Genomic DNA, 21,094 nt, shown 5'->3' with positions numbered 1-21,094 from the left:
AGATAGATAGCATTTTAAAGTAATTCGTCTTTACCATAATAATAATAATAATAATAATAATAATAATAATAATAATAATAATAATAATAATAATAATAATAATAATAATCGTATGGCCTCAGCTACCATGTGCAGACATTTCAAGCTGACGCCATCTGGCTGTCTGCTCGTCAATTTTGACGTTCCGCTATACTCTAGGCCCACTAGATGGCAGACCGAGTAAACCAAAACTCTCTTGGGTGTCTGTGGCTGAGATTTAATTCATTTTGTCGGGTAAACATCAAATGTGTCACCACAGATCTTTTACATGCCGAAATCGTACAAATGGACTTTTTTCTGCCCTTATAAAATCCGACTACCTCTGCCGGGTTTGAACCCGCTATCTTGGGATTTGGAGGCCATCACTCTACCACTGATCCACAGAGGCAGCTGTCTTTACCACGAAATACATCGTCGTCGTACATGACTGAATTACTATCAATATATCTTAGAGAAACTGTAATGTACATGAAACCGAAATTGAGTTTAATTTCCACGATACATTCTTCCTATATAAAGGAGACCGTGTAGCTTATCCACCTTCATTTCAGCCACATAAATATTCAGCAAAAATTGCAAAATCACATTAGAGGACAAATACAATTTTTTAAGTAGAAATAGTCTGGAACATAGATTAGTGAGGTTGGACATCCTGCCCGTCATCATTCAGGAGTCGCTGTTGAACATATTGTACTTGTCAAAACTAGTAAGTTTCTATTTTACACAATAATAGTGAAATGTTGATGAAGACGACATACACCCAGCCCCTGTGCTAGAGAAATTAACCAACGGTGGTTCAAATTCCCACACCCTGTGACCAAAGGCCAGCACGCTAACCATTTAGCCATGGGGCCAGACAATAATAGTGAAAAAGCATGTTCACTGCAGCTATTGTTGACTGGATATTTCTTCTCTTTAAAGAACAGTGAGTACCACGAATTAATATCCTGTTTTGTTGATTCCTGTAAACTTTGTATGTACGGTTTTTGGTTCGCCAGTTCCTAGCATATCTACTGAATGAAAACTTTGTAGACCAATGAATTCAGTTTTATGTTTATTGCCTTCAGTCGTCACGACAGAGCTTTCAATTACAACAGTCGCTCAATTACAAATCCTGTCGAACCTAACCTAACCCTGCGACAATCAGTGGTTTTCGATTGATCACTACCTAACCGGTCATTATGATTTGTTTTCGGTGGATCACAACCAAACCTGTCCCTATCAGTGGTTTTCGGAAGAATACGGTGGTTTTGTCACAAGCCAATACAGACTCTTGAATCAATGTGTGAAAATGGGAAAGTGTAGAAAACCCTCTTCAGGAATGCCAATCTCGAAGTCCATAGTCTTTTTAGCATTGTCACACAGCTGAAATTCACTTTAGAGGTAATTGTAAAAAGTCATATATAGGCTCTACAGATACATAGTACATTACCAATTCCATCTCGATTGCTATGAGACGCACAATGCATAGCGGTTTCGCTCTATAGATAAATCATATTATAGTGAAAAAAAATTTGTTTAAAAAAAACATCTGTCTGGCATGAAGGTCCAGAAGGAAAATACTTTCATTGGAATTCTTATTTATGTGTTCACCACCCTAGTAGGTTTAAATAAACCTTATAAATACTTTGTAAGACCCATTCTCGAATATGGATCTGCATGTTGGGATGCGTACAGGATGGGTTTAATAAATTCCCTACAGAAAGTTCAAAGAAGAGCGATGCGTTTCGTAACTGGGAATAGAAGGAATACCATTAATTGGGAAAGTCTTGAATCTAGAAGAACTAGAGCTCGCCTGTGTGGTCTTTATAAGAGCTATACGGGAAGGGCTGCTTGGAGTTGTATTAGGAATAGGTTAGAACCTCCCTCATACTTATTGAGAAATTATCATAAGCATAAAATTAGGGCCAGAAACCAGCATACGGATGTGGGCAAGTTTTCCTTCGTCAACAGGACCATAAGGGATTGGAATAAATTACCTGCGGCAGTCTTTGATAGATTCCCTTCTGGTATCAAGTCATTTAAGAAGACCATTTGTGTAAAATGAAAAGTAAAAGTTGTAAATTACGGGCACTGAATTTGTGATTTTTGGCTTGGTTTCGATTGTGAAACTGGGAGGCTTTTTCTTGTGGTTTTCTCTTTCCAGGGAAGTGCTTGCTGTACTCATGTTTTTGTAATTATTGTTGTTCTTGGTTAATTAACAATGTTTTTAACTTTATTTTATTATCACTTGTAATGTTAAGCTAGTAGTAAGCTCAATCTATAGTTTTGTAAGCCATAGTGGCAAGTATTGGAAATAATTAAATTGTGTATGAAACTGTACATGATGCTGGATTTAGAATGACTAGTAGTATTTCTTGTAATATTTTTTTCCATGGAATTCCTTTTTGTACTTGAGTTGTTGTAGTTGTTGGGTAGTATGATTTAACTTTATTACCACTTGTAGTGTTAAGCTAGTAGTAAGTTCAATCTATAGTATTGTAATTTGTAGTGTTAAGTACTGGAAATACTTAAGTTGTGTGTGAATATGTATATAATGACACTGGATTTAGAAAGTTAAATTAGTAGTATTTCTTGCTTGTTGTAATGTTGTTGTTGTAGGGTAATTACGGTTTAACTTCACTTTATTATCACTTATAATGTTAAGCTAGTAGTAAGGTCAACCTATAATATTGTAAGCCATATTGTTAAGCACTGTAAATACTTAAGTTGTGTGTGAATTTGTATATGATGTCGCTCGATTTAGAATATTAAACTAGCAGTAATTCTTGTTATATTTTCCTTCCATATATCTGCTTCTTGTACTCTTGTCGTTTGTTTGTTTGTTTGTTTGTTGTAGTTGGGTAATTATGTTAACTTTATTATCACATTACTGTAAGTGACCGTTGCCACCGGGATATTTCCCATTTGCAATTTATTAATAATTTATTATTATTATTATTATTAATAATAATAATAATAATAATAATAATACTAATAATAATAATAACAACAACAATAACAATAATGAGTGACAGGGGTTTAATTTGGAAGGAATGTTATGCGTATGATAAATGAGTACCAGGTTAACTATTGGGGGCGAAGGCGGCCATGCGTAGAGCTAACCACTCCACCCCACCCCACCAAGTGCCAACGTCATGGATAGTGGAAGCCTTCACCTTCCACCCTTCCAATGGCTTTCATGGTTTGTACGGAGATGACTTTGCTTTTTGCTTTTTAAATATTAGTATTCATGTTTATTATGTTTGTTTATTCATACCCCTGCTTTGTAATTCAGTGACCATGGAATGGCTGTAAATGATATTTATATTTACTTGTATTTACTTCCTTTTTCCTTATTGCACACGTTTGTTGTTGATATTATTATTACTACTACATATCACTTAACACGTAAATAAACTAATATTTAATGCAGTAAATAATGCTTATCTCTTCGGATTCATTTCTTCGTTGCATATTCGTTTTGCTATGACAACATGACTTCTTTATGATATAAATAAATATAAAATAAAAGTATTTCTTCCCAAACATATTTGTTATACGTGCACCAATCAGAGAACCAACTAGGGAAGTACTTCTTACTAAGGTGCATAATGTTTTTGCATACATGTATAATTGAAGAATTGAAGATCCATATACAGGTAAGTGGGTCGCCCATGTGGTAGGCCTATTACGCGTCATAGGAAACTGAGTGAACTGGCTGTGCAGTTTGATCACATTGCTGTGAGCTTGGTTTCAGGAGATGGTGATGGATTCGAACCCCACAGTCGGCAGGTCTAAATTTTTCTTTTTTTTTTTTTTTGTTTTTTGTTTCCCCCCCCCCCGTCATTTTCATTTCAGGCTAGTACGGTGTCTGTACGCTTATTTACATTTTAAATCCTAGCCCTCTTTCCTATCCAATTCTTGCCTCACAACCTGTCTTCATGTGATTTAAGCCAATATATATGTAAAAATCTGGTAATGTTGTTTGACTCATAGTGCTCCTGTACATTGGTTTCCGTAATGTTGAAAGCTTGAGATACACCAACTTGTAAGCTGAAAATATGTTTAAAATGCCAAATGCCGAAAACCGTAAAAGTTCTTAGTGGGATGTAAAGCTGTTAGCATTATTATTAAAAGGAAGGACATATGTCTTATGCGGTAAGTCCTTGAACTTGCAGAAATCGCAATGAATTATACAATCTATATTCCCTCCCCCCTTCCTTTAAGAATCCAGTTATAGTAATGCATACATCAGAATAAAGGCAGGAAATGTTTAAAATTAATTTAAGCGAGTGAAGGAGAGAATGTATGACTAGCTCAGGTTGGGGGATTCGAGTTTGGCGGTATTTGAAAGTGCTCAAATACGCCAGCCTCATGTCTAGATCTACTGGTACATAAAGAACTCTTGCAGGATGAAATACTGGCACCTCGGTGTATGTGAAAACGATAGAAATAGATAGTAGAACTAATATTCAATTCTGCAGTGAGCTTGAAACCTGACCTAATTTCCGTTCACGTAGCTTGGCACATTAGTATTCCTATATGTTTCCTGATAACCGTGAAGATATAACCAGCCTGCAGGTTGAAAATATGCCCAATCTCTCTCCTTACTGGTTACCGGTATTGAAGAGAGAAGGAAATGTTCGCGCAAAAGAAAGGGAAGTCATTGGATGTCTGGAACTTTCGAAAATCACACTGCAAAGACTTATTAAACAAATTGCATCGTTTAACATGCCCCTCTTTTCAAGAATATGGTTATAGTATGCCTACTGTATATCAAAATAAAGACAGATATATGTAACATTAATTTGAGTGAGAAAGTGTGTTTATTTCCTTAATTTCTCATTGAGCGTGGAAACCGACTTAATTATGAATATCTTGATTTATTTCATCTTTTATCATTTACTAGGGTAGGGAAACATTTATTATCGGTGTTTACATTGAGGTTAGTTTGTTATGGTTATGTCTGGTGATTTTAATATGTAACCAGGCAGGTTGGCAGCAGTGATCAGCCATTACAAAAAAGAGAAAGGAAGAGCATCGGGCGGCAATATTTACTTTCTGGGGTATTTCGTTACGTGGCGATTACTATAGGTAAACCCTGGCCTTGGAGTAGCCAATCAGAATGCATGAGTCCGCCCATCCCCTCCTAGGTTCACCAATCACAACTCCAACTTTAGTCGCGCACTTAACCTACATTCTCGAATACGCGATTGGGAACCTTCCATTTCCAGAGCAGTCAGAAAATACATTCTAGAATACCTAACGAACAAAAGGCAACACACCCTGTTCAGAAATTTATGTAACAAAAGTTTCTGGATACTTCCAGTAAATATGGAACTGAATACTACTATTTACAAATACATATGTTACAAATATTACACAGTACAGGTTAGGTCATTACAAATAAAACATTATATCATACTTTACAAATAAAGTCTTCAAAAAACACTTTCCACTTCCACTACATGTTCAACTGTGACACAACAAATATCTAAATTCTGGAATATCTCCATTATCATAAAGTAGCAAGTGCAGTAAAACAGTATAAGACATTAATGATCGGAAATTCTATTATCCATAACTTCTTTTGGGTAGTTTTTATCGATAGGACCATTAATAACATATTAGATTAGGTTAGGTAATGGCTGTCGACGGTAGGATTCAAACCCACCATCCCCCGATTGCAAACTCATAGCTACGCGACCCTAACCGTATGGCCAACTCACTTGGTCATCTTCGAAAATATGTCTCTATCAGTAGAGGATTTTTTTAAATCATCATATTTTGTATAGGCTTACTGAGATATACAGTAGCCCTGTGGTTTTTCAATTCAACATCTTGATATTTAAGTTACTGCGTCAGTGGGCTCACTTACTCACTGCCTACGTACACCGGTGATCTCATGATTCGATTATTGAAGTCTTCTGCAATGATGCGACATACAAACTGAGAAAATACTGAGCAGTTCTTCCCAATATAAAACAGACAATTTCGAGTGGTCACAAGCATGACTTAAGGCGGAAACACACTATTGTCACTTCACGTGAACTCTCTCTGAGCTGAGTCAGCGTGGAGGGGAGGTTGATGATGTCACTGCATGCGGCGTGAAGACAGGAAACGAACTGTCCTCACGTTCACAGATCACGGTATACTTCGTCCGATGGCAAGCTACGATAGTACATCAGTTCATCGGATTCTGATGATCTTTTTAATTGCCTGTGATGTTTCTGTTGCCATGAGTACTGTCTGTCACAAACGCGACTGTGGATACATGAAAGTAATTTGCGGTTTGTTTTTAATTTTCGTGTGGCTATTTCTAGCCGGATGCAACCCTTTTAAGGCAGACCCTACGATGAGGGTGGGCGGCATCTGCCATGGGTAGGTAACTGCATGTTACTGTGGTGGAGGATACTGTTATGTGTGGTGTGAGAGTTTGCAGGATGTTGGGGACAGCACAAACACCCAGCCCCGAGCCACTGAATTAACCAATGAAGGTTAAAATCCCCGACCCGTGCCGGTACGTTGACCATTCAGCCAACGAGTCGGACAATCTGCGGTGAATACCACAATTTAGTAAGAGAGCTAAATGGGCATCCACAAAGATTTCAGATGTACTTCAGGCTGAACAAATATGAATTCAACTACTTACATAATATCATCAAGGATGAAATTGTTGCATTTGCAACTGATTCGGAGGAACCCTATACAGGCTTTTCAGATATGAGAAAATTTCAAAAATTACTTCAACTCACTTAAAGGCTCTGTGCTATGGCAGTTACCAACAGTTCATCGTGGAAGAATAAATTGAACAAAGAAAAAGAACTGTGCGGTAGTGAACGTATTTTACAACAAATATTTATTCAGATCAGTTGTAAGACTTTTCAAGGGTCTTGCTCTATCAACCAGCGCTTCGTCCTAGGTCCGACACAAGACTCATCAGAGTGGGATGTGTCAGACCCCACCCACTGAAGCTGGGGTGTATGCAGGTGAACCCATCAGAAGCCCATTATAAGAGGCACAGTCTGATAACTGCATACGGGAGATAAATCTCCACAATGGAATTATTGCCCGCCTAGCAGTTCCGAATGGAAATTCTAAGTTCCCATGTAGGGATGGGTCTGACACATCCCACTCTGATGAGTCTGGTGTCGGACCTAGGACGAAGCGCTGGTTGATAGAGCAAAACGCCTGAAAAGTCTTACATCCGATCTGTTTCTGACATGCTCTATTGGTGGAAAAAATATCTAATTCCCTCCATGGGAACTTAGAATTTCCATTCAAATATTTATTCACCGATCTCTAATTCAACAGGATAATTTGTATTTGTAATTTGAGTAGTATTTAATTTATTATTTATTATTATTATTATTATTATTATTATTATTATTATTATTATTATTGGAATAATAATCGTAAGTACAATTGTGGGCCGTTTTCAACAACTGAATGACCATTAAAATTAGTACGTGTTATATTTAATTTCCTATTTTGTACCATGCTTCGTGCCACATTTGCTGATTTCTATAGTTAATCGAACCTATGTCATACAGATTCTCATGCACCCGCACCAAATTAATTAACATTTCTTCCACATCGCTAAAAGAAACATTAATTAATTAACATTTCTTCCATATCGCTAAAAGAAACTGCTTCTATTCACACTTCACGTCTCCATATATGTGCTAGGGCAGAAAATTGTGCTCCGCGTGAAGAGCGCTGTCACCAGATACTACGTCACAATGACGTCAGCCGACGTCAACAGTCGTGACATGAGTGCAGTGTGATCACTCTACATTTCATACAGTGTGGAAAAGGCATAGCACATCTTTCTGGACAGGCTTGATTGCATCACGATATGCGCGAACTCACGTGAAGTGACAGTAGTATCTTTCCGCCTTTATAGTCATAAGGTAGGCTAGAGAGTTGAGTTGAATTAATTGCCGAATGTCAACTAAGTTATAATACTCATTCATCAAACTAATAATAGCCTACCTATTTACTAGCTAGTTACTTTGGAATTATGTTTTGACTACCTTTTTAACACTGCAAATAAATCCATATATTATTTAAACCTCCCTGTAAGAAGAGGACAGTGAATGCAAATGGGTATTATTTTCAAATGAGCTGACAGCGAGAGCCCGTCATGGTGTACAATTCTTTCAGTGTGCCATGGCTGTGTACGTTTCGACGTAGTGGAAGTTGGCTCCCGGCCAATGTCCACTGTGCCTATACGAACCGTGTGTGTGTTGTGCCTCACTGAGCCATGATTGCGTACAATTCTTTCAGCATACCATGGCTCTATATGTCTCGCCTGCAGCGGAAATTCGGCTCCCCACCAATGTCCAGTGTGCCGGTAATGAACTGTGTGTGTGTTGTGTCTCACTGATCCGTGAGTGAGCCACTAAGCACTGTTTGCTGCGAGTCAACAGAATTGTGTGCCATGAGCTTAACGTTCCCGTGAATCGATTCACTCAGACACTTGAATGAATTGATGCACTGCTTCAAATCATACACTCAGTAACCAACACTATCGTACAGAAGAAAATGGATAGTAAATCCTGATAAATATAAAACCACACTCTTTCAGGGTATCAAGCCATGCAAAGTAATTTGACATTCTAGTAATATTTCCATTGTGCAATTTCTTGAACAAGTTTATAACACCTATCTGGTTATTTTCTAGCACCTCTTTTATACAGAGGTCAGACCATACACAAACATATGCATCAGATCTCTGTGGATGGAGATGAATCAATATGTAAAATTTGTTGATTGTTGTCACAGGTGAACAATATTGTGGAAGTGGAAAGTGTTTTTGAAGACTTTATTTGTAAAGTATAATATAACGTTTTATTTGTAATGACCTAACCTGTACTGTGTAATATTTGTAACATATGTAATTGTAAATGGTAGATTTCTATTCTGTACGTACTGGAAGTATCTAGAAAATTGTTGAACAGGGTGTGTGCCTTTTGTGGGTTATGTTTTCTAGCAGGAATTTTCTTACTATTCTGGAATTTTCTTACTATTCTGGAATTTCTTACTATTCTGGAAATGGAAGATTAGCGAACGTGTCTTCGAGAATGTTAGTTAAAGTTCACGACGGGAGTAGGAATTGTGATTGGTGAACCTAGGAGGGGATGGGCGGACTCATACATTCTGATTGGCTACTCCAAGCCAGAGTTTTCCTATATATAGTAAGCGAGGCAGCGATCGTGATGATTTGGTCTTGTCTTGGCCTGATCTGCCTTTAGTCTGTGTTGGTCTGCAGCCAGTGCAACGCCTCGCTTCGGAAATGGTGCATCCTCGGGTAAGCACTCTTGAATTCCGTTCCTGCTAAAATTTCTGTAATGTTCCGATTTGCTTTTCATATGAGTCTGCCCTAGCCTAACCTAGATTCGCCAAATTAATTATTTAGGACGCCCTAGCTTTTCAGCTGGGCTGGCCTGTTTGTTTTTGAGGCTTCCCCTTTTCTTATTTCACAAAATATGTAGATTGTAAGTTAATATATTTACCTTGGGCTTTGCCTCTGGTAGTTCTGTATCACTTGAGGTACGCTAGATTTTGGAGAACCTGTTCACTTCACTGTAAATTGCATTATACGACTGCATTGGTAACTAGATGTATAATTGATTTGAAATTTGAATTTATACTGCTACGAAGGTATTACCAAAGAACCTCTAAGTTATGTATATCACAGAACTTATAGTTTGTAAGTCGGGATTGTATTTGGAATGTATTTGTAAAATTCTTTTGTAAATAATATTTTTCAAATCTAAGGATTACGGTGATTTATTTAGGAATCCGCAATCTAAGCCATGTCCATGCCTTTGGGAGGTTCCCAGCCCTTTCCACCTTCCCGGTTTGCTGTCCAGTGCTTGGCCGTACTGATATTTACGTACATGATGTTGTTGGAGATCCGCGTAATACCAGCTAATGTTTTTCTGAGTGTGTAGTGTTCTCTGATATTGTGTAGTTGCTCTTACCTTCCCCCTTTACTGTGTTTGCACCTTGTTTTGTGTAACCACTGTAGTTAAGGTAACAATTGTTACTTTGTGTCATGCATCAACTCAAGTCTACAGCAGTTTATGGGTTATATGTACATCATCTCCTCAAGAATCTACTGATCCACCATTCCTCTTCATCTTGTGACAGCAGTTCTGCAAGAATTTCCATGTCTGGTTATCATTTTCTCATGTCTTGTGGCAAGGTCCAGGATTCACACACTGGAACTTAAGAAGGAGTGTTTACATGTCTAACACTACTTTTACATGATACCGGCACATAATTCTCCATTGAGATTATAGAGTACAGTTGGTAAAATTTGAAATGTTAAAAAATATTTATAATAACTGTAGCTCAATGGTGTGGGTAAAAAAAACAAAATTATCAGAGAGAGAAGAATGCAGGGTGAACAGGCACATAAGAGAAAAATAATCCACATTTATTTAAGAGGGCTAGTTGTTGGAGAGAAAATGTACTCTTTGAAAGACTGGGACTTCATTGAATTCAGTCTGTAGCAATAGCAGTTTAATGGAGAAACGGTGGAGATTGCGGAGAGGCAGCCCTGTACTTGGGGATTAATACGAGTACAACCTGCTGCCTTGCAGGTTGATAGGGGACTATCAAAGGCTAAGGGAGAAAACCCCGACAGAAATATCCTCTTTCGCATTAATTGGCTCTTAAAGGGCACTCTTTTGTCCTTGAGTTGGGCAACTGGCTTTAAAGGCGGAGGAACCACAAAGGTGGTCAACGGCATAAGGATGTAGAACGCACTGGACAACGACTACATTAAAGGCATGATGGCAAGTCCTAGTAATCATAATGGCTATGCTCATGACGAAATTATCATCATCCGGAGTATGTTCCTCAGTCGGATCTCCGGGAGGAACAGTAGTGAGTACTGGCATGAAAAAAATCAAGTGGCAAGAAAAAATTAAAGTGGCAACCTGGAATGTGAGAACAATGAGCCAAGGAGGAAAATACATAATACGATAAAAGAAATGGATAGGATGGAGTTAGATATACTTGGTGTTAGTGAGATGCGATGGCCGAATACAGGAGATGTTTCCATAAATATACAGAGTGCTATATTCGGGTAGAGCTGATGGAACGCATGAACATGGAGTCGGTGTAATACTTTCAGCGGAAGTAGCAATGTGTCTCAAAAGTTTCACACCCGTATCAGCCAGAGTAATGATGTTACAGCTGAGTGCTAGGCCTATTGACATGAACATAATACAAGTGTATGCGCCTACAATGGACAAGGAAGATGAAGAGGTAGAAGAATTCTACGAAAGCATGAATGGAATTTTGGAAAACCTTAACAAACATGACCTGACAATTGTGGTGGGAGATTTCAATGCGAAAGTGGGGGAAGGTAGGACATCAGACATGGTAGGACCATTTGGACTAGGAGAGAGGAATTCCAGAGGGGATGATCTTGAAAGTTTTGCGATGTCAAATGATTTAGTGATCATGAACACTTGGTTTAAACTCCCACCTAGAAGACTATATACATGGAAGTCTCCAATGGACAAACCCAGGAAATGTGTGAGAAACGAGATTGATTTCATATTGGTAAATAAACATTTCAGGAACATATGCACCACAGTGAAAACCTACCCAGGTGCAGACGTCAACTCAGATCACACACCACTTGTTGGAGTTTTCAAAGTCAAAATGAAGAAAGTGAAGAGGAAGAACAGGCAAAACTACAATTTGAGGAAAATCAAAGACCCAATAGTGAAACAGAACATGCAAGTAGAACTTAACTTGGAGATTATCACAGAGGAAAACATCACCAGCAATAATGTCAAATTAGAATTAACTAAACTGCAAAACACCGTTCAGCAAATAAAAGAGAAGTACATGAAACCGGACGAGAAAAAGAGAAAGTCATGGATGACACATGAAATACTGAACCTAATGGAGAAAAGAAGAGTCAATAAAGAAAAACCTGCAGAATACAGATAAATGCAGACATTAGAAGAAAGATTAGGGAGGCAAAAGAAAAAGAAAAAGTGGAGCAATGTGTGGAGATTGAGTTATATCAAAGTAGGTATGACAGCTTCAATGTACACAGGAAAGTAAGAGAAGTAACAGGGAAATACAGGAATGGCACTGGGGGAAAGTTAATAGATGAAGCCGGGAACTTGATGGTGGATTTAGAAGACAAGAAAAAGATTTGGAAAAAATATATAGAAGATTTATTTCATGACACTAGATGTGCTTTTACACAAAATACAAATGCAATAAGCGGCACAGATATATTAGAAGAAGAAGTTCAGCCAGCCATCAATCAGATGAAGGATGGAAAGGCAGTGGGACCAGATAAAGTAGAAGTAGAGTTCTTAAAACTCATGGATGAACATCATGTAAAATGGTTGACCGAAATTTTCAACCGAATTTATGTATCCGGGAACATTCCATCGGAATGGCTCAAACCAGAGTTCATCACCTTACCAAAAAACCAAACGCAAACCAATGTGGAGATTACTGCACAATAAGCTTGATGAGTCATCTCTTGAAAGTGTTCTTGAGAGTGATACACAGAAGAATATACAGACTGTGTGAAGATCAGACAGCCCCTAATCAATTTGGGTTTACTAAAGCAGTAGGTACGAGAGAAGCTTTGTTCAGTGTGCAGGTCCTCTTTCAGAGATGTAGAGATGTAAATAAGAATGTCCTTGCTTGTTTCATAGACTACCAGAAAGCCTTTGACTGTGTGAAACATGAAAAATTGATGGAGATTTTGAGAAATATTGGAATGGAGGAAAGAGATCTGCGAATCATCAAGACGCTGTACTGGAATCAAACAGCGGTGTTGCGTGTTGAAGGAGAACACACCGAAGCAGTCAAAATCCTGAGAAGAGTGAGGCAGGGATGTATCTTGTCACCTATACTATTTAATTTGTATTCAGAATACATATTTAGAGAAGCCTTGGAAGATATAGAAGAAGGAATTTTGATAAATGGAATGAGATTAAACAACATCCAGTATGCTGATGATACAATTATATTTGCTGATACTATCCAAGTGCTACAATCACTAATGGGTAGAATTGTAAGAGTCAGCAGCCAATACGGGCTTGAAATAAACACTGCAAAGACAAAACTCATGGTTATAAGTAAGGAAAATATTTCCGGAATAAACTTGGTTATAAATCAAAAGAGTATAGATAGGGTAAAACAATATTCACACCTTGGAACCATAATAAATGAAGACTGGGATTGCTCACAAGAAGTCAAGGTACGCATTGGAAAAGCAAAAAGTGTGTTCCAGAAAATGAGTAATGTGTTTAAAAGCCACAATCTAACTTTAGGGACTAAAATCAGAGTTCTGCACCGTTATGTATTTTCTGTTCTTTTATATGGTGTAGAGACATGGACCTTAAATAAAAACACAGAGAAGAAGCTGGAGGCCTTTGAAACATGGCTTTATAGGCGGATCCTGAGAATATCTTGGATCCAGAGAATGACAAACATGGAAGTAATGAGAAGGATGAACACAACACCTCAGTTGATCAAGATAGTGAAATGCCGAAAGCTGCAGTATCTGGGACATATAATGCGCAACACAGATAGATACAACCTCCTCCAAAAAATACTCCAGGGGAAAATCAACAGCAAAAGAGGTCCTGGAAGAAGACGAATATCTTGGCTTGACAATCTTATAGGCTGGTGCAATATTTCATCAGTTGAAATGTTCCGCGCTGCCACAAACAAGACGAAAATAGCCATCATGATCGCCAACATCCGAAACTGATAGGCACCGAGAGAAGAATAGCTTTTATAGTAACATCATTTTTTAATCCATAATTTTGCATTAGGTAAAAATGAAATGGCATATGGTTTTTAGTGCTGGGAGTGTCCGAAGACACATTCGGCTCGCCAGGTGCAGGTCTTTTGATTTGACGCCCGTAGGTGACCTGCGTGTTGTGATGAGGATGAAATGATGATGTAGACAACACACACACCCAGCCCCCGTGTCAGTGAAATTAACCACTGATTGTTAAAATTCCCCGATCCTGCCAGGAATCGAACCCGGGACCCCTGTGCCCAAAGGCCAGCACGCCAACTATTTAGCCAAGGAGCCAAACTTGCATTAAGTACTTACCATTGACAGGCATAGTGGCATCAATCTGAATGTGATTTCCAGCATCGATTCTGTCCTTAGATGAGAAGTCCACACAGTTAGTTTGTAGCAACCTCTGAGTGGCAAGGAGAGCAGCAGCAGCACATTCAGTATCCTGCAAAAAGGACAACCATGTTTTCAATAATTTAATAGGGCAACGACCGATACCTTCAACTTCTTACATCTGAACTTCATGAGCATTCTACAGCATGTCTACAAATTAAGACTGGGAGAAGTCAATGATATGGATTGAAAGTTGAATGCTTAAGCTGTATACTCTCTAGTTAACTAAATATGAACCTCAGGTTCCATGGTTCCCAGATTGAATTTTTAGACTATGTGGATACATTTTGACAGAATACACAATCGGCAAAAGAACAGTAAAACAGAACGCTCTGAAATTTTGATGCACAGAAGATCTTGATTCACTACTAGTTAAACTTAGAAAAAGCTGGTAAAAATGGTTTACTCCACTTCAATCTCATGTTGATTCAAGACTTAATATCATATGAATTCAATGAATGTCATAGTAGCATAACTGAATAGGTTGTAAAAAACCCTGACATATTTCACACTACGACTTTGGAACACAGGAGACGAGCACCCAACTTGAGTAATTTGCGCAAGCATCCCCCCCCCTACAAAAAGATATTAAAATTCACTATGCACAGATTATTTGGCACATGGGTGGCAGTCAATTATTTGTAAGCAACAATCAAATTTTCTGTTAGTCTTCCCACAAAGAGGGGCTCTCAAACATGGCGGCTTCATTCTTGCTTGGATGGTCATAGAGATAAGCCGCCGTTATTTGTTTTTTGTTTGCAATTTGCAAGTTAATATCTGTGAGACAAAAAATTGTAATTATGGGTTATTACTGCTCATGAGCAGTGAGCAAAAAATAACTGAAGCAGCCTAAAAACAAAGTAACAGAGCTGCAGGTAGGAAATACAATGTATAGCGAAAGCTGCATCCGTGACTGGCAAAGTAAGAAACCTATTTTGTTGGCAACCACTGGTACCCACAGAGTCTTTTGTGGCCAAGCAGCAAAGTATCAGAGTGGAAGAAAAACTCTGCAAATACATCAAGGAGGAATGGCAATTTGGTTGCGGAGTTTCCAAAGAAATGTGCAAGTTAAAACATATCTACAGTAAAGGACATGAAAATTAAAGACTTCAAAGCTAGTCAAGATTGGCTCACTAGATGCTTCCAAAGAAATTCTTGCACAATAAGAAGAACACACATCTATCAATGGCTGCCTGATGGATATGAAGAGAAAAATCTTAAAATTCCTTTGTTATGTAATCAAATTGCAGTAGCGGCATAATTAACAACTTGGGAAAACTGACAACAAAGAACAGATGTCAATTTATTTTGAGATGCCACTGGAGAGAAGGGAGAGAAGAGCATGTCTGTAAGGACAGATGTCAGCGAGAACTTACACTGCACCACCATGTTTTGCATCACAGCTGACGGAAGAAAAATGCCTCCTTTTGTATGTTTAAGGCATAAAACTTTGGAAAATGTCAGTATGCCTGGCATAATAATCATGGCGCTAGAAAAGGGGAGGATGGGTACAACCCTTGTGCTTAACTGGGTAAAACATGTATGGAAAATTGTTCGGGGGTATTGTCAAACTTCAACAGCATGACTATGAAGGACAGTTTTCACAGGTGCACGAAAGATGAAGTGAAGCTTGCCTGCAATGAGGGAACACAGACAAAATGATCATACCTGGAGGACCCACATCTCTACTTCAACTACTTGATGTGTGGAATGTAATAAGCTTTTCAAAGCACACTTGCAACAATTATACACCAAATGGGTGGCAGGTTACAAACACACATACAGTACATAACACCGAGCAGAAAAATCAAGAGACCCAGCTTGGAATTGATATGTAAGTGGCTAAAGACTGTAGGGCTGCCAAAAGTGAGGCTCAAACCCTCTATCTCCCAAATGCAAACTCACAGCTGCGCGCCCCTAACCGCATGGCAACTTGCTTGGTACCTTTGGTTTGATATAGCTGCTTGTGAAATACTCTAAAAACAAAACAGGATCTTGAACTTTATTGACATGTACAACACATGAGCCAGATAAAACTGACCTCCTCTTAATGGATCAAATGTTAGCCAGAAGGACCAAACTTGTCATGTACAGTTTTATTTTAATCTGTCATCCAAATCAAAACAATTATGACTCAGCAGCAAGTTCATACTTGTTTTGATTTGGACAGCAGATTAAAGTGATACTGTATGCAACAAATTTGGTCTTTCTGGATAGAAATTGATCCAATAAGAGGAGGTAGTTTTATCTGGCTTGCGTGTAGTCCATGTCAATAAATGTCAAGGTCCTGTTTTGTATTTCGAGAATTTAACAAGCAGCTATATCAAACCATAGAAAGATCAAGAAGGACCGTGAAGTAAATGAACTGGTTGAGACAGTACGAGCTGTTAATTATTAACATTTTTTGATGCATCAATCTAGAATTTGATACAGATATAGACTCTTTTAGCAAAATGTTTTCATTGTATGTTTTGTATTTTTGACAATGATCTAAATTAGAATTTTATTGTATTTTTTAAGGTGATGCATTTAATGTTTTTAAAGGCCAGGCTGAGTAACTTCAGATGGTTGAGGCACTGGCCTTCTGACCCGAAGTTGGCAGGTTTGATCCTGGCTCAGTCCAGTAGTATTTGAAGATGCTCTAATATGTCAGCTTCGTGTTGGTAAATTTACTGGCACGTAAAGAACTCCTGTGGGACTAAATTCCAGCACCTCGGCATCTCTGAAAACTGTAAAAGTAGTTAGTGGGACGTAAAGCAAATATTATTATTATTATTATTATTATTATTATTATTATTATTATTATTATTATTATTATTATTAATGTTTTAAAATCATTTAACCAAAACATTTCGACAGTTATTACAGATGTTTAAAATTATTTTAATGTGTCAGGTTATGAATTTGGGATTACAATGATGTAACAAGTCCAAGAGTATGTTTGGTAACACCACTGAAGAAGAGTACAGTTTGAATTTTTCAAAACATGTACGGATTTTAATAACATCAATAACTGTTAATAGCATTGACATGGTGGAACAAGGTATTTAAATAAATGAATGTGCGATAGCGATATTATGCAAATGCTGATATAAAGCCTGTTGTATTTCCACTTTTGAAATCAAACTGTTCTTGTAGTTGCCTTCCCCTTTCTAGTACTCTCCATGCGTTAGGTAACTTTGAATATAATTGCGATCCCTCTATAATTACTGCAAAATTCATATATTTTTTCTTTATTATTAGATAGATAGATAATGCCTTTATTTGTGGTGAAGTTAGGGCAAAGGGCCACTCTTACACTTGCCCACTAGAAGACATAATTACGAATACAAATAACATACTTTGTAAATAATATTAATAAATAATAATGTTATTTGCTTTACGTCCCACTAACTACTTTTTAAGGTCTTCGGAGACGCCGAGGTGCCGGAATTTAGTCCCGCAGGAGTTCTTTAACGTGCCAGTAAATCTACCGACACGGGGCTGTCGTATTTGAGCACCTTCAAATAGCACCGGACTGAGCCAGGATCGAACCTGCCAAGTTGGGGTTAGAAGGCCAGCGCCTTAACCATCTGAGCCACTCAGCCCGGCTTAACCCCTCAGCGTCGCAGCCATTTAAATAGCTTCCTACCCCGCGGCCGGATGAGATTTCAACTACGCGGGACTGAAGTACATCGATTCACTTAAAGCGTTACTACAAGTATAAGAGTAGCCCGATTTTCACGAAATTTGGAATTCCTTATGACAGAACTATGTACATGCAGATAATTACATAATTGTTTCACATTTCCTTAGTAATTTAGTTCCGTGTGATAGAGTTCGAAGCACTCTTTGAGACAGGGACTTAAGTCACACTCCTGGCAGCAGTACACTGACGTCTTCTTTCCGCCGTGTTTTGAACACAGGATATAATGTCTCTGAGGTTTGGATTTCCATCTCTTGGGTGCTAATTTCCTGATAAAATGTCTTTCCTGCAACCTTGGAACTGTATTATCTGATGCGCGCCGACCTTGAATATTTCGTTCCCCTCCCTCCCGAGCGTATTTTGTAAACATACCTTTCACCAGCTGAACCCGATAAGGTAATTGCTCAATATTTGTCTCTGTGACCTGTGTAAGTATTATTAGAGAATTTAGCAATCAGAATTCACCGTTGAGAACTTCTCTTTGACCTGTATAATTATCTATAGTCTCTTACACGAAATTTTCAAGTACTGTTTCCTCCTCATCGTCACTCTCATCATTTACCACTACTACATCATCTATTTCATTATCACTGATGCTTATACTGTCACTACTACTTCCGACTGAACTTTCATCTGAATTATACAATATTTCAAGCACGTTACTGTCAGTCATACCACGGCTGAGCGCGGCGCGTTACACGGACTGGTGAAGCTGCAGCGAGACCGAAAAGCAACAGGACGAAACTGAATGAGGGGAATAACATTTATGACGAAACAAACCAACTCGATACATATTTCAGATAAAAGGTCGAGGGAACGTCTTTCAAACGAGATATATACCATGAACAACTGGTTCTCGTATCGTATGACAGAAAGCAGCATTAACTGATGCCTACACAGAGCGCTCGTGGAGGGTTACGAAAATATTACAAGCTGAGAAATAAAGACAAATATAATAAATAAACTGCACTCCCAATGTACAAATATAGCAAGGAACATCACACGAAAAGACAAACTTCTCAGATCATCATTTCTTTATTTTATTCTGTGGGAAAGAATGAAGCAAACAAACTTTAAAAAAAGCAAGAGATTAGTGCTCAGACTTATTTGACAAATAATTATCCTTGCAAAAACAACTACATTATAACGATTTTTCAATTCTTATTTACAACGCTGATAAACCCGAATCTGTCTTCTTGGAAACAAAACAATTTGCATATCAGTAACTCCAAAACTCTTCGCGCTATAGCCATAAATGTGAAACCATGTATGGGTCTATACCACGTATAGAGGTCGGCGGCTACGGAAGAAAAGGGGGTCTATACCACGTATAGAGGTCGGCGCTGAGGGGTTAAATAATATTAATAGCAATAACAATAGTAATAGCGTTAATAATAATAGCAGAAGAATCTTTAATTTTAACCTGATAAATAAAGTACACTTAAGTGAAGTTACAGTAACCTTTTATTTTTTTTACCAGTAATTTAAAGTCGCACTAACACATCAAATGTTTTCGATGACATAAGGATGGGAAAGTGATAGGGTTGGGATGGTATTGATCATGATCTTTATTAAGGCACCACCCCAGAATTTGCCTCGTCTGAAAATGGGAAAACATGGAAAACAATCATCAGTGCTGCTGAAGGTGGGATTCAAACCCATCATTTCCCAAATAAAAGCTACATCTATGCGACCCAAAATGCACCAAACACCCTCAGTTTACAATAATCCATTCATTCATCTCATTCATTCGTTCATTAATTCCTTCAACATACAGCAAGTCAGCAGGATCTACGCAGTAAGTGCTCATGTGAAGCCACTTTAAACTTGTGATGAGAATTAACATTCCTAATGTTCACAGGCAGACAATTAAGCAGTTCTTATGGTGATTACGGGATAGGAGAGGACTAGGAAGGCCAAGACCAAACCAATCCTAGCCCTTCTCTGGCAGGTTCATCTGTTCTTATCACCTTTATCCCATCAATAAGTAATCAATCAAGGCATTTATCAATTTCTTTTTCTGGGTTTCACCATGTCATCATTTGACATATCTTGTATTCTGGTTGCCGACAATTACAATAAATTGCAGCACTTTTTATCAAAGCGACTTGTGTACCTCTACTCCATCCGAGATAATCAGTCTCCCCCACACCACTACAATCTATTATGAGTGTAGTCTTATACGTATCTCTATCCCCGAGCTCCCACGGGGTCTGCAAGCAACTTTGAAACATCTGGAACATATCCCTCGCTCGGCTGTCAGATAAGTCATTTCAGAAACTGACATAATTTTCTTGACCTTAAAATCAATAGAAGTGATATCCATCTCAATTTTGAAATTTTTAGGAAACCCACCCAAAAAAAAAAAAAACACCCACCATCACAAGATTTTCTCTACCCTGGTGTCCATAAGAAAGCTACATTTTCAGCATGACACACAGAAATCTATATCCCTCTATCCAAAAATGCTTACAAGAAAGAGATCAATATTATTTAAACCACAACACACAATAATAGTTTCAATAGAAACTTCGTTGAAATAATTCTTAATAACTGAGGAGTAAACCTATCATCACAATCACAAAGGAAGAGAAAGAGAAAAAAATATTATGCTACCTTTACTATTAATAATAACATTTACCAAATCTCAAACATCTTTAAAAAACAAAACCTCAAAATTGCTTATAAAACCAACAACAGTACCTTCAAGCTAATTTATAATTTGAACATTCTCAATGAGCGACGTCGGTTACATTGCACTAACTGGAAGAAATTTCCTAGTTTGTTATTAAGAACATTTAAATGCAACTAAATACAAGAAGAAAAATTGGGAAAAATATGTTGCAACTTCTTTTTTGGATGACTGACCACCAGTAAATGTCAACTGTGTTTACACAGATGGGTGAATAATTTGGAAATCAGAAGTAATTCGTGCAATAAACCACTTAAAAGACGGAAAAGCTTTGGACCCTAATGAGATTTCAGGTGTTATCAAACTTATCAATGAAGAACAAACTGATAAGATAGTGGATCTCTTTAATAACTTATATAACTTTTGAGGAAATACTTACAGTACATACTAGCTATCATCTATTTTCAATCCCCTGCCAAAATAATCAACTTCCAAAAATGCAGCGAATATCAACTTATAAGCCTAATGAGTCATTTGCTGAAATCCTTCTTGA

At 37.9% G+C, this 21,094-nt stretch overlaps 1 protein-coding gene across 2 annotated transcripts in view; it reads right to left on the bottom strand.

Moving 5' to 3' along the window:
- Window positions 1-21,094, bottom strand: part of LOC136864598 (sorting nexin-29) — a 656,141-nt gene that overhangs the window by 202,517 nt on the left and 432,530 nt on the right. For both annotated transcript variants that reach the window (XM_067141812.2, XM_067141813.2), the window contains one exon: window positions 14,144-14,276. In XM_067141812.2, the coding sequence (XP_066997913.2) occupies window positions 14,144-14,276 (133 nt within the window). The remainder of the gene's footprint in view (window positions 1-14,143; window positions 14,277-21,094) is intronic.

Source organism: Anabrus simplex, chromosome 2, assembly GCF_040414725.1.
Source record: "Anabrus simplex isolate iqAnaSimp1 chromosome 2, ASM4041472v1, whole genome shotgun sequence".
NCBI lineage: Eukaryota > Metazoa > Arthropoda > Insecta > Orthoptera > Tettigoniidae > Anabrus > Anabrus simplex.
The sequence above is the reverse complement of the archived record's forward strand: the minus strand, read 5'-3'. Positions and strand labels throughout refer to the sequence as shown.